The sequence below is a fragment of the Schistocerca serialis genome, chromosome 2 (genome assembly GCF_023864345.2).
Source record: "Schistocerca serialis cubense isolate TAMUIC-IGC-003099 chromosome 2, iqSchSeri2.2, whole genome shotgun sequence".
NCBI classification, from domain to species: Eukaryota; Metazoa; Arthropoda; class Insecta; order Orthoptera; family Acrididae; genus Schistocerca; species Schistocerca serialis.
The window spans coordinates 1,019,962,214-1,019,989,731 of record NC_064639.1 but is presented as its reverse complement, the minus strand read 5'-3'; the positions used below and the strand labels follow the sequence as shown (position 1 = coordinate 1,019,989,731).

The 27,518-nt window shown below is 42.9% G+C and overlaps 1 protein-coding gene across 1 annotated transcript in view; it reads left to right on the top strand.

Moving 5' to 3' along the window:
* Positions 1 to 215: 215 nt before the first annotated feature.
* LOC126456597 (uncharacterized) overlaps positions 216 to 27,518 on the top strand; it is a gene marked incomplete at its 5' end in the record, with an annotated part of 88,741 nt that continues 61,438 nt past the window's right edge. The window contains 2 exons of the mRNA XM_050092342.1: positions 216 to 398; positions 11,404 to 11,749. Of these exons, the coding sequence (XP_049948299.1) occupies positions 216 to 398; positions 11,404 to 11,749 (529 nt within the window). The remainder of the gene's footprint in view (positions 399 to 11,403; positions 11,750 to 27,518) is intronic.

Below are 27,518 nucleotides of genomic sequence, written 5' to 3'. Positions count from 1 at the left end.
CTGGTGGCCGAGAATTAGAACTACTAAGTTTCGCTGTCATACGATAATTACGTCCACACTGAACGTCTGCGGGGAGCTGCACTTTAATTACAACCGCCTGGTATATAATATCTTACTGAAGGATGTCATGTACATTCTTCCCTGCTAGTTTCGAGTTGGTGACGCTGAGGTTCACCGGTCGTCGAACGTGGCGGGAAGAGGTGGTGCTGGCCCGGTGGGTGCGAGGCTGCGGCATCGCACCGTCGGACGCCGACCTCTTCCCAGACAAGCTGGCCGACCTCAAGGGGCGCGAGCTGGCCTTCGCCACCTTCCACTACCCGCCGTACGCCGTGCTGGAGGACTCCACCAGCACGCAGGACGGCATGGAGACGCGAATACTGCTGGAATTTGCCAAGAAGGTCAGTGGCGGCCAGGGTCAACACAACTTTCTGCAGGTTGGTTCTGGGCATTCAGATCTGATTTTGTTGGAATCTATACAGGATGTCCCACGAAGAGTGCACAGTACACAGGCATATGACAGGAACGACCATTCGAACGAGAAATGTCTGGTGAACGTGGTCTCTAAAATGCATACCAGAAGACATCTGAGTGCTTCATCTTCCATAATGTGAAACAAATCTTTTCTGCAGTAAGGTCTTAGCTTTCCATATGTTGAGGAGCGCCAATATGAACAAAAATAAGAAAAACGTTCAGTAAAGGTAGGCACTGAATGTGTACCTTAAGAACTATGAGCACTAGTCCATTTTACTACTGTCAAACACGTGTCTTCTACTGAACAAGTCTTCATAGATCTTAAGGTATGCGTTTTAGAGTCCATGATTACTGGACAATTCTTTCTTATTTATACCGTGCTATATTCTCCCAAGGAAAGCAAAATGTTCGCATCAGAAGAGATTCGTACAACAGTATCAAAGATAAAGACATATTCATAGGTCTTAAGACTACCGTGCTTAGAATATTCCTGAAACCTACCTTTCTTCCTGGGACACCCTGTTTTTTTATACAGTAGTTTATTTACTGCTTCAGTGAAGTTTAATAGAACGTAACAAAGAATCACTCAACAAGGAAACATGTATATTGTTTATGTGCTCTGTATCTAGCACTAAGCATTTTACTATGATTCATCGGGTAACAGCAGATTTACAACATCCATAGTTCGGAAGGGATTACGACTGGACTGCAGGCTACCTCCTATGCCATTGTCTGTATACTGAGCAAGCGGAGAGACAAGTCAGGGAGTTAAGACGTGACATGCAAAGACGAACATGTGTACTAAATACAGTGTTTCAGAATCTAAGTAAAACTTATTTTAGGGATTCATATGAATTAAAAGTAGAGATAGAGATAGAGGAAGTATATGAGGATACTGAAAAGGTAATACAGTACGTAAAAGGACATCAAAATCTAATAGTCATGGGCGACTGGAAAGCAATAGTAGGCGAAGGAGTGGAAGAAAAGGTAACAGGAGAACATGGCCTTGGGACAATGAATGACAGAGGAGAAAGATTAATTAACTTTTGTAAGAAATTTCAGATTGTAATAGCGAATACTCTATCAAGAACCACAAGGGGAGGGAGCATACTTGGAAAAGGGCAGGTGATACGGGAAGATCACATCATGGACAGGCAGAGTTTCCGAAATCAGATACTGGATTGTAAGGCTTACCCAGGAGGGGAAACAAAGTCATATCACAATTTAGTAGTGGTGGAGGGTAGGTTGATGTTTAAAAGAACAGTCAGGAAGAATCAACATGCAAAGAAGTGAGATACGGACGTACTAAGGAATGGCGAGACAAGCTTAAAATTCTGTAAGGCTGTGGATATAGCGACGAAGAATACCTGAATAGGCAGTACATTTGAAGAGGAATGAACATCTCTCAAAAGGTCAGTCACAGAAGCTGGAAAGAAATACATGGGTATAAAGAAGGTAGCTGCGAAGAAGCCGTGGGTAACGGAAGAAATACTTCAGTTGATCGATGAAAGAAGGAAGTACAAAAACGTTCAGGGAAATTCACGAATACAGAAATACAAGTCACTGAGGAATATACATAGGAAGTGCAGGGAAGCACAGACGAAATGGCTGCATGAAAAATGTATAGAAATCGAAAAGGAACTGATCGTCGGAAGGACTGATTCAGCATAAAGGAAAGTCAAAACGACCTTCGGTGAAATTGAAAGCAATGTTAGTAACATTAAGAATGCAACGGTAATTCCTCTGTTAAATGGAGAGGAAAGAGCGGATAGGTGCAAAAAGTACATTGAAGGACTCTGTGAAGGGGAAGATTTGTTTGATGTGATTGAAGAAGAAACAGGAGTGGACATAGAAGAGATAGGCGATCTAGAATTAGAATCAGAATTTAAGAGAGCTTTGGAAGACTTGAGATCAGATAGGGCACCAGGGATGGATAACATTCCCTCAGAATTTCTAAACTCAATCCGGGAAGTGGCAACAAAATGACTATTCAAGTTGGTATGTAGAAAGTATGAGTCTGGCAATATACCATCTGACTTTCGGAAAAATATCCACACACCCCCAAAGACTGTGCGATCTGACAAGTGCAATAATTAACGCACAGTCAGCTTAACAGCTCATGCGTCCAAGTTGATAAGGAGAATAATATACAGAGGAATGGAAAAGAAAAGTGAGGATATGTTAGATGACGATTGGTTTCGTTTAAGGAAAGCAAAAGCACTAGAAAGGCAATTCTGACGTTGCGGTTGATTATGGGAGCAAGACTAAAAAAAATTAAGACACGTTCATACGACTGTCAGCGTGGAAAAAGCATTCTAAATTGTAAAATGGTGCTATGCTTTCGAAATCCGGAGAAAACTAGGGGTAAGCTATATGGAGAGAAGGGCAACATACAACATGTAAAAGAGCCAAGAGGGAATAATAAGGGTGATCGCGTTAAAAAGGGTGTAAGACAGGGATGCAATCTTTCGCCTTTACTGTTCAATCTGTATATCGAAGAAGCAATGATGGAAATAAAAGAAAGGTGGAGGATTCGAACTGAAATTCAAGGTGAAAGGATGTCAGTCATACGGTTCGCTAATGACATTGCCATCCTTAGTGAATGGAATGAACTGTCCAATGGGTACAGAATATTGACTGAGAATAGATCGAAGAAAGACGAAAGTAATCAGAAGTAGATTGAATGAGATGAAATTAAGGAATCCACTGGCAAGGCAGCAAAGTAACCAATGACGGATGGGGCAAGAAGGACATCAAAAGCAGACTAGCACTGGTAAAAAGGGCATTCCTGGCCGAGAGAAGTCTGTAGTATCAAACACAGGCCTCAATTTGAAGAAGAAATTTCTGAGAATGTACGTTTGGAGCACAGCATTATTTGGTAGTGAAACAAGGACTGTCGGAAAACCAGAGGAGAAGAGAATCCGAGCATTTGAGATGTGGTGCTACAGACGAATGTGGAAAATTACGTGGATTGATGGATTGATAAAGTGGTTGATTGATGAGGAGGTTGTGTGCAGAATAGGAGAAGAAAGGATTATGGCAAGAAAACTGACAAGGAGAACGTACAGGATTATAGGACATGTGTTAAGGCATCATGGAATGACTTCCAACGTACTAGAGGGAGCTATAGAGGACAAAAACTGTAGAGGAAGACAGGAATTGGAATGCATGCAGCAAATAATTGAGGACGTTGGTTGCAAGTGGCTGGCTCAGGAGAGGAATTCGTGGTGGGGCATCAAACCATTAAAAAGACTGATCACTCAAAAACAAATCAATGAAAGTAATATACTGCAATCCCAACGCCTCTACATTTGTGCCAATAGGTAGTTCATATCTGTAAATCAAATCTACAATGAAAATATTCCTTCCAAAAGAACATTTAAATATGAGCAAGATCTATTTTATACTAGTCATTTGGAGATGTTCGACTCTTAATGAATTTCAAAAGCAAATATCCAGTTTTTTTCTTTTTTTTCAAAGGAACTTACATCGTATTATACACTGAAGAGCCAAAGAAACTGGTACACCTGCCTAATATACTGTAGCGGCCCCGCAAGCCCACAGAAGTGCCAGAAAATGACGTGACATGGATTCGACTAATGTCTGAAGTAGTGCAGGAGGGAAGTGGCGCCATGAATCCTGAAGGGCTGTTCATAAATCCGTAAGAGTACGAGGGGTTGGAGATCTCTTCTGAACATCACGTTGCAAGGCATCCCAGATATGCTCAATTATGTTCATGTCTGGGGAGTTTGGTGTTCATAGGAATTGTTTAAACTCAGAAGAGTGTTCCTTGAGCAGCTCTTTAGCAATTCTGGACATGTGGGGTGTCGCATTGTCCTGCTGCAATTGTCCATGTCCTTCTGAATGCAAAATGGGCATGAATAGATGTAGGTGGTCAGACAGGATGTTTACGTGCGTCTCACCTGTCAGAGTCGTATCTAGAGATATAAAGGGCCCCATATCACTCGTGCTGCACACGTCCCACACAATTACAGAGCCTCCACCAGCTTCAACAGTCCCCAGCTGACATTCTGAGTCCATAGATTCATGAGGTTGTCTCAATATCCGTACACGTCCACCCGCTCAATAATTTGAAACGAGACTCGTCCGACCAGGCAACATGTTTCCTGTCATCAACTGTCCAATGTCGGTGCTGACGGGCCCAGGCGAGGTGTAAAGCTTTGCGTCGTTCAGTCATCAAGGGTACACGAGTGGGCCTTCGGCTCCGCAAGCTCTTACCGATGATGTTTCGTTGAATGGTTCGCATGCTGGCACTTGTTGATGGCTCAACACCGAAATCTGCAGAAATTTGTGGAAGGTTTGCATTTCTATCACGTTGAACGATTCTCTTCAGCCGTCATTGGTCTCGTTCTTGCTGGGTCTTTTTCCGGCCGCATTGCTGTCGGAGATTTGATATTTAATCGGATTCATTGACAGGCAGACCGCATTATATTTCGCTTTTTTTATTAGTTTTGGTCTTTCTCTGCTCTACGGAAAATGTATTGAGTAGTAAGTAGCTATGTCCTCGTAATAATAATTGTTAATACTATTACAATGCAATAGTATAACAACAGAGCACAGAAGCATTGACTGATGATAACAGCTACTCTGAGCGGAAACGTCGGACCGTGGCTGAAATAGACATCACGTGACTGGAATCGGCCTCTTCTATAGGCCGTAATGGACTAATTATGCTTTGCACGTAATGCATATATGTGGGCACGTATATACTTGCTATGTACCACGTATTTTCAAAGGCTTGTTTCCTTACACATATCCTATTTCACATAAAATCTGTGATGTACAAGTACGTAGATTTAGCTTATCCAGTATATACCGTTCCATGTATTAAAAACTGTGGTAAAAATTGAGGTAATTAACTACAAAATTTGTGTTTTTTCTAAACATGAAGTTTAATATACAACAGATCATTCGTTTTTTCATAAATTAAATAAATTATAGAGTTTCATACACCTGGAAGTATGGTGTGTATGCTGCGAAAAAATTCATCGAAGAATGTCTCTAACTTATGAAGAAAAGTGTACCTATAGCAACAAATGCAGCCATTAGTAAGTGAAAAAATGATGAAATTTCACACGTGAAAAAAATTATTTTGTTATGTTTTCGAACTTCCACTGCAATGAGTGTGTATCCTGAATCCTTCCTGGTGATGCTGAGAAAGTTTTATGAATTTATTTGTAAAAGTATAGACAATGGAAATTAAAATGTCCTGAGGTGCCTCTCCTGCTCCAAGTCGGCCCGTTTGACGTCCTACACCCCTTAAGTCACTGCTCTAGTCTTTCCCCGGCTGTTATCAACTCATTTAGTAATTTCTCTTTTCAGAAGCCATTGCTATACTATTGTGAGGAACTATCACTGGCTGAAATGTATGACTGTGTTTAGGGAAATTCGGTTTCTATGAAATCTTTGTTTGTAGGGGCCGACCCTGGAGTTACAGACTTTTCTACATTGCTGACAGAAATTTGTTTCTGGTGGTGACTGGGTGCGTAGTGTTGCTTATCTTCAGCAGCTCCAGTTGCCTCCTAAAATTCCCTTGTCAGTTTCTGTTTCCCGCCTCAGTTTATTGACCCTCTGAATTCCTTCCCACGCATTACTACACCATACAGGACGATTGAGTGCAGTAGTTTCCCATTTGACAGTTTCAGTTAGACGTTTTTTTCATCTTGTTCTTTAATATGTCTTTGTATAACTTTTGGATACATCCTTGTTTTTTTCCCATCCTTCAGCTAGGAATACATAATTTTTTTTGGTAGACGGGACTGAGGCGTAAGAACGATGCGGCCCGTAGAATGGAGGTGATGCTAGATGATCATGCCTTCAATGTCAGAAGAGTTTGCTTTCTCCGGAATATTGATGTTAGCCTTTTCATCCTTAGGGTCCCTCTCAGGCAGCGCTGATGGTACCTTTCCAGACTCCATATCTGCCTTCTGTAAGTAGTCCATGCTTCGCACTCATTGTAAGAGATGGTGTAACAGTAGCTTGGCATAAGTAGAGTATGGTGATACTGATGATCTCGTGATTATCAAACATTCTTATCCGAAGACGACCAATAGCCGTAATGGCGCATTTGAGGCAGTGTCGCATTTTCACAACAGTTTTTGCACTTGCTGAAAGCTGCTGCCGAGGTATGGGAAGTGTTCTATGTTCCGCAGGATTTTACCTTCGACTGTGATTGTTGGATGTATGGCAACAGCGTTAGGTGCAGATTTATGTGGGATCTGAGTCTTTTGGATATTAAGACTTAGACCAATGCTCGTATCTCTTTCATCAAATGCATTCAAGATTGCTTCAGTCTTGGCCTTTGTTCTAACGAGACTGAACAAACTACCATCAGTCCTGTATTCTATTTATATGCCCTTTAACAGTTTACCATGTCGATGTCCACTACTGTAATGTTAGAATCACCTGAAAAGAGCTTCTCTTGCAAAAACACCTGTTTATCCTTCATGCTGAGGTTTCTTGCGTCACTCTTGCTAGGACGTCACTTGTTACACTGGTTACACGATTCTTTTTCCATGCCAGACTACGTCATGTTGCAGCAAACCTTTGATTATCTCTTTCTGCCACCACGAAAGTGTGTTTTCATCTTTGGAGTGTTACTCAGGCTCTCAGCCAATGGGAAACTCTGGTGGTTATCGAGACCACGAAGTGGGATATATCTTAACTCGGCATTGCATTGGAAGTCACTGTGTGTATGGAATTGGTGAGAAGTGCTTCGAGGTCTGCTATGTTGAAGATTTTGGATGACATCTAATTAATTGTGTTTCTGGAAGACGTATGCACAGAATCTCTGTATTTATGCTTTTATTAATACCGGTAAATTCAAAAAGAACGAATACTTTTCAGTTGTTTATTACAAACTACGAAAGATAGAAACACACTGCCTGTATCATTGTAAAGAGGAATCTACGTGAAGTAAATCCACTGTTCAGATGCAACGTGCATTCCGCCGTCGATTCAGCAAGAAGCTTCCTATGCACACGCAAATCCGTGACTAATATGCAAACCTCTTGAAAGTTGGTTACATATATAAAGGGAAGAGAACTGACCGGCCACACAAGTCCAATGAAAATGTCGAACGTATCCGAGGTGCGTTCACACGGAGCCCTTGGAAGGGACTATCGTTTCAATTTTTCTCAAGCAATGCATAGCGCTCATGTTGAGGATATGGTACAACGTCTGTGCGAATCTTACGACTTTGAACCTCGCTCTAACCAGTAACATGGGCGTTTCCATCTTTCATAATTTGTCTGTCGTAAACAACTGAAATCTGTTCTTTCTTTTTGAATCACTCTGTACTTTCATTTGTTTTACGTGTACTGTTAATTTGCGCAAATTTTGTTATATTTGCACACTTTAAGTATAATATAGTAACGTCCTGTTCATTATTTAGCTCTTCCTAAGCTTGAATATGGCTTCTTCCGCCAAAATACCTATTCGCTCCACGATGCTGCGGTTTCTATGACATCTCTTGCTAAGTGAGTCACAGAACTCTGCTGCCAAAACAGAACAGTCGGGGCGAAGTCGCAACAACGTATCCACAACTTCATTCCCCGTGGAAGCCAAGGTGAACGCCGTCCATAGCGATACACTGCCCCCAGCGGCCGGTGACCTCTGTCCTAGCACCATCGCTATTGTCTGTCGTCATATCTGCCACAGATCGTTGTCTGTCACGCTTTACAAGATGAGCAACCCTCCAACCTCCACATTCTATAATGAGGCATGTGTGTCCAAGGTCTTGCAGCCCATTTGTGTATTCACCGGCATTCAACCACTTTCCGTGGATGGCCAAGGCAGTAATCCGAGATGCTCGATCCCAGGCAACAGGCCATTTGTCAGAATCACTATGTCAGTGGTTCTCTTCTTACGTTAGAATGATTAGTCTCTGCCCCACTCTCTTAACCACGTTACGTGTAGCAACGCATTCAATCCCGCATGCAGAGATAAAAAAAGTTTTAGTTTCTCGGTATAAACATAAGGGATACTTGTCTTGTATGCAGGTCTGTGCAGTATTACGTCTCAGTTTATTACTTCTCTAGTACTAACTGCACCAGTGTCACATTTTTCAGACAGTATTCGCATATACCACTGAATACACCAAAAACGTTACATAGTCATACGACACACCGTTCAGGAGACATGAAGTAATAAACACTGAGATGTGTGAAAAGCGCCCACATTATGCAAGACGTTTAAATTATTGCTTCCTTAGTACCAACCCTGTTCACAACACTTTTGGCGGACAGTATCCATATCTGCCACCGAATATACCTACACAAATACACTCATGCCAATTAATTAAGGATAATTGCAGAATGTGGTGCCACACAACGTGGCACTCCACAAAACTGGCGCTAATAGCATAGGCACATAGGGAACACACACGACACAAATCTGTAAGTCCACGGTATTGGTGATAAGTTCAGAAAACCGTCCCGAAACACATGTTCTAAAAAACGCCACTGTTTCCTGCGCATGTACCCCGACATCAATATGGGATATCATCCCCATGCACACATACACAGGCCGCACAACGGGTTGGCATACTCTGGATCAGGTGGTCGAGCAGATGCTGAAGTATAGCCTTCCATTCTGGCACCAGTGCCTGTCGGAGCTCCTTAAGTGTCGTAGAAGATTGAAGACATGCAGCGATACGTCGACCGAGAACATCCCAGACTTGCTCGATGTTGTTTAGGTCTGGAGAAAAGCCAGGCCACTCCATTCGCCTGATATCTTCTGTTTCAACGTACTCCTCTACGATGGCACCTCGGTGGGACCGAGCGTTATCATCCATCAGGAGGAAAGTGGGACCCACTGCACCCCTGAAAAGGCGGACATACTGGTGCAAAATGATGTCCCGATACACCTGACCTGTTACAGTTCCTATGTCAAAGACATGCGTGCGCTACGTGCACCAATCATAATCCCACCCCACACCATTACCAACCACCTCCATACAGGTCCCTTTCAAGGACATTAAGGGGTTGATATATGGTTCCTGGTTCACGCCAGATGAAAACCCGGTGAGAATCATTGTTCAGACTATACCTGGACTCGTCCGTGACCATAACCTGGGACTACTGTTCCAGTGACCTTGTACTGTGTCCTTGACAGAAGGCTTTACGGGCTCTCCTGTGACCTGGGTCAGTGGAATGCACCTTGCAGGTCTCTGGGCGAATAAACCATGTCTGTTCAGTCGTATGTAGACTGTGTGTCTGGAGACATCTGTTCCAATGGCTGTGGTAAGATCCGCAGCAAGGCTACCTGCGGTACTCCGTGGTCGTCTGCTGGCACTGATGGTGAGATATCGGTCTTCTTGTGGTGTTGTACACTGTGGACGTCCCGTACTGTAGCGCCTGGACACGTTTCCTGTCTGCTGGAATCTTTCCCATACTCTTGAGATCACACTTAGTGGCACACAGAGGGACTGTACTACGACCTGCTGTGTTTGACAAGCCTCCAGTCGCCTTAGGACTCTACCAATCGCTGGCTGGAGTGGCCGTGTGGTTCTAGGCGCTACAGTCTGGAACCACGAGACCGCTACGGTCGCAGGTTCGAATCCTGCCTCGGGCATGGATATGTGTGATGCCCTTAGGTTAGTTAGGTTTGAGTAGTTCTAAGCTCTAGGGGACTGATGACCTCAGATGTTAAGTCCCATAGTGCTCAGAGCCTTTTGAGCCATTCTACCAATCCTAACATCATCAATATGTGTTCTTTGAGCCAATTTCAACTCACAGTCACCATTAGCACATCTCAAAACGTATGCACACTTACTCGCTTCACCGTACTCTGACATGCACCAACACACCTCTGCGTATTAGGACTGCTGCCAGCGCCGCTGTGCGACGACCGCAGGTCAAATGAACCGCATGGTCATACCCCGAGGTCATTTAGACCCGAAAACCTCCCACCAGAGCGTGTTTCACCATGTATCAACATCACCCTTCATTTATGAGCATGAGCGTATATCGTTGTACGACACATAGTTTAGGAGATATCATCTCACATACATTGAGCTGCATGAAAATGAATCGGCCAGGCGAAATGTTCTAGAGATCGATGTGACGCATGTGTAGAAATACATGTAAAATATGTTAAATAGATGAGGAATATGTTTGGTAAGTGGGTACGTGAGCAAAGCCAGGGGTAGAAATCTCATTCAATACCTCTGAAACGGTTTCACCCAAAATTGGTACACATATTAGTTACAGTCTGGTAAGAAATACTGCAGGGTTACGAACCACCAGCCTCCTATTGCGGTGATAGTTGTAACACGGAGAGAAAAAAGGGGATGGGACATACAACGACGGATAAGGATAAATGGGCACAGATAGGTGGGAGGGAGAGATGAATATAAAGAGCAGAGGGGCTTATTCACAGGAGAAGAAAGAGGAGGAGATAGAGAAAGGAAACAGGAGCAGAGACAAGGGGTAGGAAAAGATATGTAGGGAGAGTGGGGGAAGATATGAACAGGGAGAGGGGCAGGAGGAGAAGAGGGGTTGGAGTAGATGAACGGAGAGTGGGTGGAGGAGGAGATGGATGGAGAGTCAGGGAGGAGGAGATTGATTAAGAGACAGGGAGGAAAGATGGAAATAGAGAGGGAAGAGGGGACGAACAGAGAGGAAAGGAACAGATCTACATAAGGGAGAGGAGGAGGAGGGGGGAGGAGTAGATAGATAGAGGGGCAGTAGGTGGTGGATGAAGAGTCAGAGTGAAGGAGGAAGACAGAGACTTGGGATGGAAGAGATGATGGAGATGGTCTGGTGGAGGATATGACGATAATGAGGAGGAAGGAAGAGATAATAGGAGATTGGAATAAATACATACCCATGCACCGTTTGGTACTCGACTAGTATAACAATCAAATGGAAAATACTTCTTTTTTATCAGTCATTACCGTCCCACTTATAGGTAAACGCAAGTTGGCGCCTGACGGTGGACGCGGAGCACGAGTGGGGCGAGATCTGGGACAACAACGGCTCCGGGAACGGCATCCTGGGCGCGGTGGTGACCGACGTGGCGGACGCGGGCTACGGCGCGCTCTACCAGTGGTTCCACGAGTACCTATTCCTGGACTTCTCGCGGCCCTATATCCGCACCGGCATCACGTGCCTGGCGCCGCGGCCGCGCCCGCTGCCGGGCTGGCAGGTGCCGCTGCTGCCCTTCTCGGCCCACCTCTGGGCCGCCGTCGGAGCCTCCGTCCTCGTCGCCACCGCCGCGCTCTTTGCTGCCAGGAGGAGCTCCGACAGGATGCTCGGTGGGCCACGCTTCTCGTTCTCTACTAGCACGGACTAGACCCCCTACTAGGTGGCTGAGAAGAAAGGGGCGCCCAAAGTGTGGTGTCACCGCCAGACACCACACTTGCTAGGTGGTAGCCTTCAAATTGGCCGCGGTCCGTTAGTATACGTCGGACCCGCGTGTCGCCACTATCAGTGATTGCAGACCGAGCGCCACCACACGGCAGGTCTAGTCTAGAGAGACTCCCTAGCACTCGCCCCAGTTGTAAAGCCGACCTTGCTAGCGATGGTTCACTGACAACCTAAGCTCCCATTTGCCGAGACGACAGTTTAGCATAGCCTTCAGCTACGTCATTTGCTACAACCTAGCAAGGCGCCATATTCAGTACTATTCTGAACAGACAATATTGTGAATCATGTACCGTCAAGAGCGACGTTCATCATTAATGGATGAAAGTTAAGTATCTAATTACGTCCGCTTTCTGAATTCTCATTCCTTGTCGTGTTCCAGACATCACGTCGGTATAGTTCGTCCATCCTCACGCCAGCCTGCGTGAGCTAAAACGCGTGCATTTCGGCCTCCTCTCGTAACACGGTGTTGGCTCTTCTGCCAACACAACACAAAGACCTCAATGAGGACTGGAATCTTTCGATGGACTTGGTCACAAGAAATATAAAAAAATTCAAGTACGAGGTTAACGAAACAGCTCTGTGTAACCTCCCAAAAGGTTCAAATTGTTTCCGTTTATAATACTAAAGTTCTGCATCATCAATTTTTTTTCAATAATAAAGAACAACAACCTCAATCTGTATTCTGTTATTGAGCATAACACAAAATTAATTTTATTGTTGAGTTACTACAGCACATAAATCATGTTATCGACAGCCATTAACGTTTCTGCCATCAGCCTGTCAAGTAAATTAACATAAACAGTGTTAAGGGATACAGATTTACGTTGTTTGCTTCCTTAAATAACTATTCAGATTTACCTGAGGAACAACAATTTTTGAGACACGTTTTCCTTCAGAAACATATTCAGGATTTTTATCTGTGTCCTACGGCGGAGGTTAGAGTCCTCTCTCGGGCGTGGGTGTGTGTGTTTGTCCTTAGGATAATTTAGGTTCAGTAGTGTGTAAGCTTAGGGACTGATGACTTTAGCAGTTAAGTCCCATAAGATTTCACACACATTTGAACATTTTTTTTTATCTGTGTCATAATTCCCCACATGATCTCAGATTTGTACAAATCGTGACTGAAATGCATTTTCATAGCAGTAACACCCTAAAAAGCACTCCGTCTTCAGGCCCCAAGTGGCCCATCTGGACCATCCTCAGATGAGGATACGGATAGGAGGGGCGTGTGGTCACTATACCGCTCTCCCGGTCGTTATGATGGTTTTCTCCGACCGGAGCCGTTACTATTCGGTCGGGTAGCTCCTCAATTGGCATCACGAGGCTGAGTGCACCCAGAAAAATGGCAAAAGCGCATGGCACCCAGGACGGTCACCCATCCAAGAGCAGTAACACCACAAACGTTACTGAAAGTCAGGTTTTTGGCGTTTTCCACTGTTTACCTGCCCATTCGCTGACAAATTTGATGTTGGTGAGAATCTGTAACGTGAGACAGAGCTTCCATTTCTCTGTTTATCGTGGAGCTATCAACTGATATGAATAATGCACATCACGTACTACGTTTTACATGCAATGACGGAGGTCTTTGTATTATTTGCTACGTTATTAACGTATAACATGAACAGATACGTTGATGTTAAGCTCCCTTGGGGTGCACTAGATGTTACACGAACAGGAATAGGTAGAGCTACATTATGACAAACTGATAGTGCATTGCAAAACTAATACCTCAGCATTTCCATCCTGTACGACATGTTGATTAAAATTTCATCACTATGTGAGCTTATTAGCAGTATTTTCAGTACAGAGGATAGCCGTTCGTATAGGTGAAGAATGATTTGAGTATATAGTGTCTTTCGTATGTGTCTTTACTGGCAACACACAATATCAGAAGTATCTCCACTTTCAGCTTATTCACATAGTTCGGACTTTGAGGAGGATCGGATCATTGTCTCGTGCCATGGGAGCATTCATGACGATATGGACTCAGGACAGCTGTGTGGCTAGAAGAGTATGCACGAATTCTTCCAGTTGGACTACATCTCGAGACCATCGTATTTTCGTACGTCTGGCTGTGACAAATAGACAAATTACAACAGCAGTAACCTGACCAGAGGATACTGGCAGAGTGCCACCACGAACCGTCGGGAACAGATTACTGCAACATCGATGAAGAACTCGATTTTTCATGTATTGTTCACTGCTGATCACCACTGACAACAGAGACCTGCAGGCTGTAGAACCCGAGTCAACTGAGTGAGGTACTACGTTGTTTAGCGACGAGACTAGCTTTTTTTATTTATTTTTTATTTTATCTTTTTTTTGGGGCAGTCAGATCAACGCTAACAAATCCGTAGACTACCTGGTGAAATATCATAGGAAGTAGCAGTTCTCGAGACCAGTACTTCTCCAACAACTCTAAATATGGTCTAGGTAGCTATTGTGAGACGCATGTTCAGAAAGTAAGTGTACCGCAACCATAAATGGTTGTGGTTTTCGACCAAAAAGGGCTGTGATTTTTATTTTTTGAGAGTTGTAGATCCTGAATGGTGGTGAGTACCCCATAATCAGAGTGAGAATCGCAGAATCATGGTAGTACGTAACCTCACGTTGTCGTTTCAAACAAATGTTCAAATGTGTGTGAAATCTTATGGGACTTAACTGCTAAGGTCATCAGTCCCTAAGCTTACACACTACTTAAACTATAGTATCCTAAGGACAAACACACACACCCACGTCCGAGGGAGGACTCGAACCTGCGCCGGGACCAGCCGCACAGTCCACGACTGCAGCGCCTTAGACACGTTGTAGTTTCCATTTGCGTGAAACATGTTGATAAAAATCCCACATCCTATGATCCACTCCCTAATCGCGGAAAAAATAGCACGTACCGAATTTTTTCGCGAATCAGAACGGTTTACGGGTGAAGGTGTCACGAACAGAACGCGTGTGTTTAAGTGGTGCAGGAAGTGTACTAGAGGCACAACAACTGTTCGTGGCCAACAGCGAAGTGGAAAACCTCCAATTTGGACTGATTAATGGGATTTCAAAACATGTGACAGAGCAGCACAAGAAAAATCTGATCAGCAACGCTCGCGAAATGCTCCAGCGACTTGAATTATAAAGTGAGGTTTTTCTGAGCTATACTGCGACAGAGATAAGAATTGAGTGGCCCATTACACGCCTGATACGAGAAGACAGTCATTATAGTGGCATCATTTCCCATGTGAAAAAAAATTTAAAACCAAAATTTCGTGCAAAACGATCATGGCCTCATTGTTTTGTGACTGAAAACATATAATTTTGATCAAATATCTGCCTGAGGGAAGTGCATTAATACACAATGATATTACTGTACCCTAAAGAAACTAAAAGAAGCTTTCAAAACAAAAGTGGGGGGGGGGGGGGGGGGGCTTATGGGCACTCAACATCGAGGTCATCAGCGTAAAACAAAAGTGGGGAGTAGTGAGGAGATAAGTAATTAGTTACGTGACAAAGTCTGTCCTCCTCAGCCTTATTCAATGCGCTCTTTGACTTATTTGTTTGGCATGTTTTGAACCGACCCCCGTATTCCACTGACTTGTGGCCTTCAGATTATCATCCTTTCACCTCCCTGAAGGGGCGCCTGAGTGGAATGAAATTTTGAATCTACGAGCAGGCGCAGAAAGAGGTTCTGGAGTGGAGGAAGAAGCTAGCGGGAGCAGGACATAAAGAAGCTTGTGCCACGGCCTACCATATGCATTGAACGGGCAGGCGATAATGTGGGAAGTCAACAAGGGTATGGACAATATCCTGTACTATTTTGCAAAGACACGCTTTCTGAAAGAAAGTATAAAAATCTCGTACGCTTACTTTCTAAACAGGCCTCGTATTTGAATAGAGGTCTCATTTGATAACTTAAAAGGAGGCTGAATGCTCACCGGGAGTTAGCAAGAAAGGTAAAACAAATTACCTACCAACCCTAATGAGGATACGACGTGGCGTATTCCAGTTAGATAAAGCAAGACCCCACACTTTAGTTCACGCTGAAACCACATTGAGGTACGAACGGATTCGTGACCATCTTGTTGGTGGCGTGGTTTGTCATTCATAGACGCTTTTGGAATACGATAGGGAGACGTAAACCGCATTGCTACAAGCTTCAAACCACAAATCTTTACGAACTGATGCACCAAGCATTTTTGGCATGCAAAGAAACTGCTTAAGATGGATAAAATTCGGAGGCTGCCTGCTTCCACGCTGCAGCGAATCCAGGAGTAGATGTTGACAATGATCAGTTAGTGAAATGATAGCAACGCGTGGTGATGGGATCGATAAGGGGTAAGCCACAAAATACAAAATTCTATCGCAAATTTAATTTTCTTCCCAAAGGTATAGCGTTTAAGCAAATTAACTAAATCTTAGAGTAAATGAACTTCAAACAATTTAGAATCAGTATTTAATATGGACCCGCGGTCTAGGGGTACGATTTTTGACTACTAATCAAAACGTCCAAATTCCAGAGTTCGAACTGACTCACTGCTTAAATCTACAATAACAATCATCAGCAAATGGCGACCGAGGGCTTCCGGCGTAATAAGTGATCCTTGTTGTGCCAAGAAACTTGTCAAAGAGCGAGGAGAAGCGGACAGAGGTTCAGGCCACTCTCTTGCCCTTGGGGTGAGAAATTGCCCCTAAAAGGCGGAAGCGTCAGCAACGATCTAAGGAATGAGGATGCAGAAGGCAATGGACACCGCTGAATTGAAGCTATATAATGTGTATCCACAGGACACGTGGCCTGTAACTGAGAAAGTTTCATGATAATCTCTCAATTGGCAAAAGACTGCAAAATACACTCCTGGAAATGGAAAAAAGAACACATTGACACCGGTGTGTCAGACCCACCATACTTGCTCCGGACATTGCGAGAGGGCTGTACAAGCAATGATCACACGCACGGCACAGCGGACACACCAGGAACCGCGGTGTTGGCCGTCGAATGGCGCTAGCTGCGCAGCATTTGTGCACCGCCGCCGTCAGTGTCAGACAGTTTGCCGTGGCATACGGAGCTCCATCGCAGTCTTTAACACTGGTAGCATGCCGCGACAGCGTGGACGTGAACCGTATGTGCAGTTGACGGACTTTGAGCGAGGGCGTATAGTGGGCATGCGGGAGGCCGGGTGGACGTACCGCCCAATTGCTCAACACGTGGGGCGTGAGGTCTCCACGGTACATCGATGTTGTCGCCAGTGGTCGGCGGAAGGTGCACGTGCCCGTCGACCTGGGACCGGACCGCAGCGACGCACAGATGCACGCCAAGACCGTAGGATCCTACGCAGTGCCGTAGGGGACCGCACCGCCACTTCCCAGCAAATTAGGGACACTGTTGCTCCTGGGGTATCGGCTAGGATCATTCGCAACCGTCTCCATGAAGCTGGGCTACGGTCCCGCAAACCGTTAGGCCGTCTTCCGCTCACGCCCCAATATCGTGCAGCCCGCCTCCAGTGGTGTCGCGACAGGCGTGAATGGAGGGACGAATGGAGACGTGTCGTCTTCAGCGATGAGAGTCGCTTCTGCCTTGGTGCCAATGATGGTCGTATGCGTGTCTGGCGCCGTGCAGGTGAGCGCCACAATCAGGACTGCATACGACCGAGGCACACAGGGCCAACACCCGGCATCATGGTGTGGGGAGCGATCTCCTACACTGGCCGTACACCACTGGTGATCGTCGAGGGGACACTGAATAGTGCACGGTACATCCAAACCGTCATCGAACCCATCGTTCTACCATTCCTAGACCGGCAAGGGAACTTGCTGTTCCAACAGGACAATGCACGTCCGCATGTATCCCGTGCCACCCAACGTGCTCTAGAAGGTGTAAGTCAACTACCCTGGCCAGCAAGATCTCCGGATCTGTCCCCCATTGAGCATGTTTGGGACTGGATGAAGCGTCGTCTCACGCGGTCTGCACGTCCAGCACGAACGCTGGTCCATCTGAGGCGCCAGGTGGAAATGGCATGGCAAGCCGTTCCACAGGACTACATCCAGCATCTCTACGATCGTCTCCATGGGAGAATAGCAGCCTGCATTGCTGCGAAAGGTGGATATACACTGTACTAGTGCCGACATTGTGCATGCTCTGTTGCCTGTGTCTATGTGCCTGTGGTTCTGTCAGTGTGATCATGTGATGTATCTGACCCCAGGAATGTGTCAATAAAGTTTCCCGTTCCTGGGACAATGAATTCACGGTGTTCTTATTTCAATTTCCAGGAGTGTAGTTCCCCCCTTGGAACTCCGTGAGGGGACTGCCAAGAGGGTGTTGACCATGAGAAAAAGACGGGCCAACCAACAACGAGATAACATTCATCGAGTTCGAGGATGAAATGTAGAAAAACTAGTAAAACCTGAAAAGGCTTTCTCTAGATGTAGTGGCGGTCAGTGAAGTGAAACGGAAAGAAGAAAAGAATTTCTCATCAGACGGATATTGGGTTATATCAAAAGCATTAAAAATGGCATGATTGGCGTAGGATTCGTCATGAATGGGAACGTCTACATTTACATTTATATAGTTACTCGGCAAGCCACTGTACGTTCTGTGGCGAAGAGTACCACGTACCATCCTCCCTGTTTCACTCGCAAATAGGGCAGGAGAAACCATTATCTATATGCCTCCGTCTGAGACTAATTTCTCGTATCTTATCTGCGTGATGCTTATACGAATTGTATGTTGGCGGTAGTATAATCGTTCGGCAGTCAGTTTCAAATGCCGGTTCTCTAAATTTTCTCAATAGAGTTCCTCGAAAAGAACGTCGCCTTCACTCCAGGGAATCCCATTTGATTTCCCGAAACATCTCCGTAACATTTACGCGTTGTTCGAACCCACCGGTAACAAATCTAGCAGCCCGCCGCTGATCTGCTTCGATGTCTTCCTTCAGTCCGACCTGTAGGACAGAGAGTGAGCTACTGGCAACAGTTAAGTGATAGTGTTCATCTCATCAGATTCGGCAGCAAACCAACGATAATTCAGGTGTGCATGACGACATACAAGCAGAAGATTAAGAGATAGAAAAAGTATATGAGGATACTGAACGAGGGATAAAAATCTAATAATCATAGCCGGTAGGAATGCGGTTATAGGGGAACGTATAGGAGAAAGGATTACGGGAGAATTTGTAAATGGCGGTAAGAACGAGATAGGAGGAAGATTAACAATTTCTGCAATAAATTTCAAATGGTAATAGAGAAAGCTTTGTTCAAGACTCATTAGAGGAGAAAGTTGAACTGGAACAGACCCGAACACAGGGAAAGGTTCCAGCCGGATTACACGATGATGAGACAGAGACTCCGAAATCAGATATGGGACTGTAAGGCGTACTCAGGTGCAGATATTTGACTCAGATCATAATTTACTAATGATGAAGAGTAGAGAGAAGGTTGAGAGAATCGTCTGGAAGAAACAGCGCGGAAGGAAGTGGAACACTGAAGTACTGACAACTGACGAGACGCGCTAAAGATGTGGACACTGCGACAAGAAACACCAGAGTAGGCACTTCGGTTGAAGAGGAGTGTAATCTCTGATAGGGCAATCACAGATGTAGGAATGATAAACTTAGGTACAAGGAAGGTATCTGCGAAGAAAACATGTATAGCAAGAGAAATACAGTATAGCCCCAGTAATTCGAACTAATTTGGTCCGAGGCTACCTCGAATTACGAAAATCTCAGATAATTCGTAAGTATCACTAAACCGATCGGTAAATCATGAATAAATTATTAATGAACACAATATTACTAAAATCATAAATAAAAAATAGTACACACCTGTGTTATATGTACATATATGGCACACACATATCCAAGTGGCAAAAATATAAGTTACATTTTAAAGAATTTGTCCATAATACTCTGGTTTAAAATAGAACCTCGATTTTTAGCAGCAATGTCGCGCGGTCTTCTAAGAAGCACTTTGCCCGTTGGAGTAGCTTTCGTTTGCTGCTAGATATAAGGCTATGCCACATCTAACGCTGCGAAATTCTCGGTGTGAGTGATCACTGGTACAATTTCTTCAGGCAGATCCTCGTTATCAGTCTTCATCGGGTTCAAAAAATTGCTCTGAGTACTATGGGACTTAACTTCTGAGGTCATCAGTCCCCTAGAACTTAGAACTACTTACACATAACTAACCTAAGGACATCACACACAGCCATTCCCGAGGCAGGATTCGAACCTGCGACCGTAGCGGTCGCACGTTTCCATACTAAAGCGCCTAGAACCGCTCGGCCACCCCTGCCGGCTCAGCGGGTTCACTAACCATTTCAACAGTTGTAAGATCGGTCACTTCAAACTGTTCATAACTGTTCATCCACTCTGAAACATCACTAGCATTCGTATTTTCACATCCAGCAAGCTTTTTCATCAGTTCTTCCACTGGTAAGTCATCTTCATCTTTACTGTAGGTATCCGTTTTATTGCGTAAAATCTGTTTCTAAGACTTTTTTAATGTCTCCGCTTTTTGTTTCAGAGCGTGAATCGACTATCCAGCGAACTATATCTTTTATTGAAGATTTGTTTTAGAAACTCTTGGTGGTTCCTTCACCTTCATTTGTTTGTAGAATCATTTGAATCAAACGAAAACAATACCTTTTTTTTTATTACTGTAAGACGACTCGGTCCATAGCCTGTATGATAGTCGTTACGTTAGGGGTAAGATTAATAGGCAAATACTGTCACATTGTAAATCTTCCTCACCAAGCTGTGAACCAGCCTTGTCAAGCCTTAAGATTGCTTTCAAAAGCAATCACTTTTTCCTTCGGTATCTTTTGGTCTCTGGAACAAAATCTTCGAAGAACCACTTTTTAGAAACATCCAAGCAGATTTTTGGTGGACATACGTAACAGGCAGTGCAGAACCAGCGATATTTTTTAGAACTCTCGGCTTAGCAGACTTCCCTATTACCACCAGCTTCAGTTTATGGTTTCCATTAGCGTTCGATGTAGCAAGAGCTCTTCAATGTTTTTTGTACGCCAGGAGAGCCTTTTCTCCTTTTGAGGCTAGAGTCTTAGATGGAAGCGTTTTATAATTTAGATCTCTTTCATCATAGTTATACAGCTGATGAGGAGTAAGGCTTTCCTTGCAGTAAAATCGTCCTCAACTTCCTTTAACTCCTCTGTAATTAATACAACTTATTCTTGCCGAATAGGCCCTAAAATTAGATTCGCTTTTTGTCTTTGTTGAGTAAACCAAACGAACAAAGCTTTATTCGTTTTTCCTTACTCAAATATTTACTGACTTCTGTTCAAGTGACGAAATAGAACACTTGTTTGAAGAAAACGTCTCAATTTGGTCTCTGTTTCTACGTCAATCTCTCATTGTCGCTTCACCGATTCCGTACTCAGCAGCAAGTTTTTTAAGTTTCCCCTTTGTCTTGTCTTTAAAGCATCCAGTTTCACATTGAGCGTCACAAACTTTCTCTTACCTCTACCACTCATTGTAATTTGCGAATTAAAACATTAATAAACACACAGTTGGAGATATCCAGTACGCTGTACATATATATAACACTTTAAAAATAACGAGACACAGGTGGGCTCACTACAGTACGGATGTAACCACACAACCAACTACAGTACATATAACAATGATCAGCCAATGTGGTAAAATGTGTACTTTGCTGTTACTTAGGTGTACTGTAATTTAATGTCCACAGTTTCTGAATAGGCACAACAGTAGGGGTAACAGTAAGGGAGGTATGCACTGTACGACTGTATGTCAGGCGCTTCCAGTTAGTGAAGGGTCGACAAAGGCAGATCAAGCACAGTCCCCGAAATCTGACAGTACCTGTCCATCAACAATACAAATGCATTAACAGTCTGAGGCCAAGGTTATTTCTGTGCATTATGAACGGAAACCCGTGGGACAACACCTGTGTTGTACATGGAAAATTGAAAGGAAGTTTAGAATGTAACACATTCGAAAGTGGGTAAAACTTAGATGCGGACAACTTACAACTTATGAAACGTGTTTTTACTCTAGTTTAATGTATAATTTTAATTGTCTTAAGACCAGCTCGAATTACACGGAACCTCTAAACACAGGGGCTCGAATTAGCGGACCTTCAATTGATCAACGAAGGAACGATGTACGAAAATGTTCAGTGAAAGACGCGAATACAGGAAAACAAATCCCTCAGGAATGAAATGAAGAGGGAATGTAGAACAAGTAAGAAGGAATGGCTGTAGGATAGATGAGAAGAAATCTAATAAGAAACGATCTTTGGGAGGAGTTCCGAGGAGTACTGCTATCTTTGATGTAATGGTGTAGCGATATTGTACATTTTACTTAGCACTGGCTTATGGAATTTTCGAGTTGACCTCGACTTTTCTCTGGATGAAGCATTGTCTTGTTGTGTAACGTCAACAATGACCTGAGATACTGGTTTCGCGCTAGTTAGTGTGGACAGGATCGTTGTTGAGCTTTAGCAAAGAGCGGTGGCATGCAGGCGCGTCACGGATACATACGTAGTATAAAGAATTAGCTAGATTGTATAATTAAGAGTTGGTTTGTTGGACAAAAGTGTTTGAGTAATTCAGTTATTTGGCAGAAGGGCGCGCGGGTTTAGTTTTGAGATTTATAGTTAAACCAGTATCGTGTTTGTTAATCTGCGACTTTCGTGGAGGAATATATTAATGGTAGAACTTGAATGAAAATGCTTCCAAGTTCGGTGATTACTTTTTTAATTACCGTGAAAATGCGACGTAGTACTGGCTACTTAAGTACAAATGTGACAGGAGTTTATCTCTTAACTCAAGACTGCATGAGTTTAGTCATTGTTAGGGAAGTGTGCTATGTGCTAAACAGACAATAAAACAAAGTAATTTGACTGGTTCTGTTATTATTTCAAAGTGATATTTTTCATTTTTCTTAACTGAGCGACTCGTATTCTTATTAGGCACAAGACCTAATTTATTTCGTAACAAAATGCGTTCTCTCAGTAAAGGCATCAAATCACGATCCGAAAGATGCAATTAAATACGTTAACAAACTAGAGACAGGGACATATACATTACAAACTGGGTAAGCTTATAGAAAAGTCAAAACAACCTTCAGTGGAAAAAAACGTGGTTACATTAAGCGTGCAAAGGGAATTCCACGGCTAAACGCAGGTGAGGGAGCCAAAGAGTACATTGAAGGCCTCTGTGAGCGGTAGAACATTTCTGATAACTTGATAAAAGAAGAATTTCTGATAACTTGATAAAAGAAGAAATTGAAGTCAATATGGAAGACATAAGCGATCAAATATGAGTCACAATTTATAAGACCTCTAGAATCAAATAAGGCTGATGTGATACATAACATTCCATCGGAATTTCTAAAGCCATTGGAGTACGTGGCAACCAAACGACTATTCAAGTTGGTGTATTGAATCTATGAGACTGGCGATGTCTCATCATACTTTCGGTAAAATATCATCCACACAATTCCGAGAACACCAAGTGTAGTTACTGGCGAGAACAATCACACAATCAACTTAAAAGCTCCTGCATCCAAGCTGCCGACAGGAACAATATGTAGAAGAATGGAAAAGAAAACTGAGGATCTGTTAGGTGACTGTCAGAGTGACTTTAGGAAAGGTAATGGGACCAGAGAGCCAGTTCTAACATTTTCAGTGATGATGAAGGCTAGACTGAAGAAAACTTAAAACACATTTCTTGGATTTGTCTGCCTGGAAAAAGCGTTCGACAACGTAAAATTCTGCAAGATCTTCCAAATTCTGATAAAAATAGGAATGATCTACAGGGAAAGACGCGTGATGTACAGCTCGTGCAAGAACCAAGAGGGAACAATAAGACTGGAAAACCAAGGATTAAAATGGGTGTAAGACAGGGATACAGTCTTTCCGCCCTACTGAACAATCTATACACCGCAGGAGTAATGACGGAAGTAAAGGAAAGTTTCAAGAGTGAGATTAAAATTCATGTTGGATGGTTGTCAGTCATGAGATTTGATGACGACATAGCTACTTTTAGTGAAAGTTAAGTAGAATTACAGGATCTGCTGAGCAGAATGAATAGTATAATGGGTACGGAATATGGATTGTGAGGAATCCAGGAAAGGAAAAAATGTAATGAGATGCAGCAGAAATAGAATGACGAAAAAATTATCATCAGAATTAGCGCTCGTCATAGACTAAGTGAAGGAACTGTGCTACCTTGGCAGCAAAATAAACCAAGTCGGACGAAGCAAGGAGCACGTAAAAAGGCTAACACAGACCAAAGAAGTCTACTGGTATCAAAAATAGGCCTTAATTTGAGGACGAAATTTCTAGAATGCACATTTGAAACACAGCACTGTACGGCAATGAATCATGGGTAGTGGTAAAATTGGAACAGAAGAGAATCGAAGAGTTAGAAATGTGGCGTTACACAGAAAGCTGAAAATTTGGTTGACTGATGAAATAAGAAATGAGAAGGTTCTCCAGAGATTCAGCGAAGAAAGGAACATATTGAAAGTATAACCATAAATATCCATTATGTAATGAACATTACCACAAAATTTGTTACATTTCGGGCTGATGATTTATGTAATAATTTCAATCTCTGTCAGTGTATTTCATTTGCTGTAGATGAATCCCCTTGCAACTTACAAGGTTCGAAGGTAGTTTTGTAAGGGAAACATACGTAGAAATGAGACGATTTGGTATTACGTCAAAATTGAACTCATTATTGGTGGTGGAATAGTGGCGAAACACGTATGGTTTTCTAAGAGACTTCTTTTCTATTACTTTATTAACGTGATGAGCAAGAAGCGGGGCTGCATTTACAGGCAGCAGTGTCGTAGGCCAGAAATCTTTCGGCAGAACCCCTTCCTCAGAATTCTTTGGTTTTAGATTTTCGAGATACTTTTCGGCTGTTATTGTTACCAGCTATGCTCTCTGTTTCTTCCATTCCAAACGTTTCAAGCTCCAGGCTCCCATCACAAGCTTTCTTCAACAACAAAACCAGCAACAATGTAGCTATCACTCGTAGCCATATTGTCATGAGAGGTGGTGCAACTTTATATTAACAAAAGGGGAAGTTGTTCACTTTAGCTGTCTCACTTGCAGGCTGTCACAGATGATAACTGTGATTACTGCGAGGGTTAGTCTTGAGTCCTGCTGCCGCAGTTTTGTTGGTAGAACACTTGTCCGCAAGAGACAAAGGTCCAAGATTCGAGTCCGGGTACGGCATAAGACTTTAATCTACTCGGAAGTTTCAAATCAGGAGCATATTCCGCTTCAGAGTGAAAATTCATTCTCGTCTCCTGTTTTCTGTGATTTGTCGCACTGTGTAACAGCTTAAATCGCTTTGTTATTTGATGAAGATGGCTATTTTTTGCTTTGGTCTATTTCCTGCACACCGAGAACATCACTCATAAAATTGCGTAAATATTACCTTAAAATATTCCCCATTTTTCCGAAGATCGGAGTTCCCAAGAGAAAAATAACTCTGTTTTCATCCTATAGCTGTTTCTTTGACTTTCATTAAATGTCGAATGATGTACCGCCGGTGGACAAAAGCCATCGGTGAGTGGATTACAGCCTATACAGTGCGGACATCGGTGCGCACGAGTGCACAAGGGGTATTAGCGTTAATTAGTTATATCGAATATCGAAATAATATATATATTTATCTCATACGCATGAAAGCGTCTAATAACGTATCAAATGCAAAGGTCAAAATATCAGCACCTTGCTACGCGATTTAAAAAATGAAATTTAACAACTTCACACAGTAAAATTACACTGTGATTATTAAAGTACTATCTCATGCGAGGGGTGTAACATTCCATATTATTTTCTATTGAACTAGCCCAGGTGTGTAATGTTTATCATAGATAAAGTCATTCTATAGATGATATTTTTTTCTCTCCTACCACCGCCTCATCACTCTCTATTTAGTAGTCTATATGTCTGTTTAATAACTATTTTGTCCTCATCGAGGAATGTGTTGTGAGAGTTGTGTGTCACAAACACATCCAAAATGAACTTACTCTCGGCATCAGACACTAATTTTTAATGATTACTGGTTGAACTGGAAATCCAAAAACAATCAGCTAGAAGCTTACGTTAAATACAATTTGTCGTCATACAACATAAGTTTTTGTAACGTTAAAGGGCTTACTACTTCACAGATATTTTTCAATTAATAAAATATTCCGGGCTATTATGCCGTGGTCTAACGGATTTCACCTAACTGAAGTGAGATCCCTTAGACCACGGCGTAATACCACGGAATATTTTATTAATTGTGACAGTTCCGGCCGGCCGTGAAAGTTTACATTTTACAATTAGATGTTCTTCACTCATCCAGACACGCCTATTTTACATATTTTTACACCAGTCGGTGACGGTGAAATGCGTAGTGTATGAATGGTTTACGTATTTACTCGGATAATTGTGTTATTTAAGAAAAAGTTGCAACTACAGTTAGTAACTAAAGAAACGTGAATTTCTTTTCAGAGAAATAACTTTGTCTTCCCCAAGTATCCACAGTCAAATAATTTGAAATAATGACTGTTTGCCAACGTTCCACGTGATGTATCTATGTACCGAAAAACGAATCTTTTCCAGAATGACAGTTGAGAATGTTATGAACATATATTAATCAGTCACAACACATTCATAATAAACCAAATAGTACACAACAGGCTACTGTCTGTGGGCAAAAATGTCCGTTACGTAACAAATTTAGTTGTACTTTGGCAGAGAGGTGTAACATTAAATCGTTGCAGGTTGTACACTAAGCCAGATGTAGTTGGCACCAGGTCTCCACATACAGGTCAGGCAATTCCTGTAGATTGCAAGAATGAGGAATATCCAAGATTGCAGGGCTAAAATCATAGAGAGGGGAGAGAGAATCGCACTTCGAGTATTTTCAGATGATGAAACAATGATCGGATATGATTATACTAGGTGGCACGAGTTCCTGATTGGGCAACACGTGAGAGACAAGGTTTCGTTAACTGCTTACGCTTCTGAATCACGACCCAGAAAAAGCTTTCACAATCGTTCGTTACGTGGACGCATTCCGTTCCAGATGTGCAGTGGGCTTGTTGTGTTTTTGTGTACAGTACTAGTTTAGCGCCCGCTGCCTCCTTCGCGTAGACTATATTGGCTGCATGGTTTTCTTGTTAATAGAATTTTTATGTTATTTAGAAATTGTAACATCTTCTAACTTTAAATGCTAATTAAGGTCATATAAGCATAGTCGTTTCCGAACGTACCTCTGACGAAAAAGCGATTTTGATAGCTGGAGACAAGAGGTCTCTCTCTTAATTTCCATTACAGCTTTCATCCTCTACCCAAATTTATTTGTAAGTCAAATACTAATGATCATAGCATTAAATACGTTGTTGCATAATGAAAAATTTCCATTAAAATTTTCATCCTCTATTTCTCCCCCTTAAGGGCTGAATATCCATAAGACACTGAAATACGTTTCTTTTTATTTCTAATCAAGAAACTAAATACAAATTTTCTGAGATTTTGTCTTGAAAACCCTTTTGTAATGAAACACTTCCATAAAACCTCTCGCCCCCTATTTTAACCCCTTGGGGGTCGAATATCCAAAAAACACTGTACACTGTAACAATTAGGTTTTTTATTTTCAAAACAGAAGCCAAAAGCAAAATTTCTTTAATT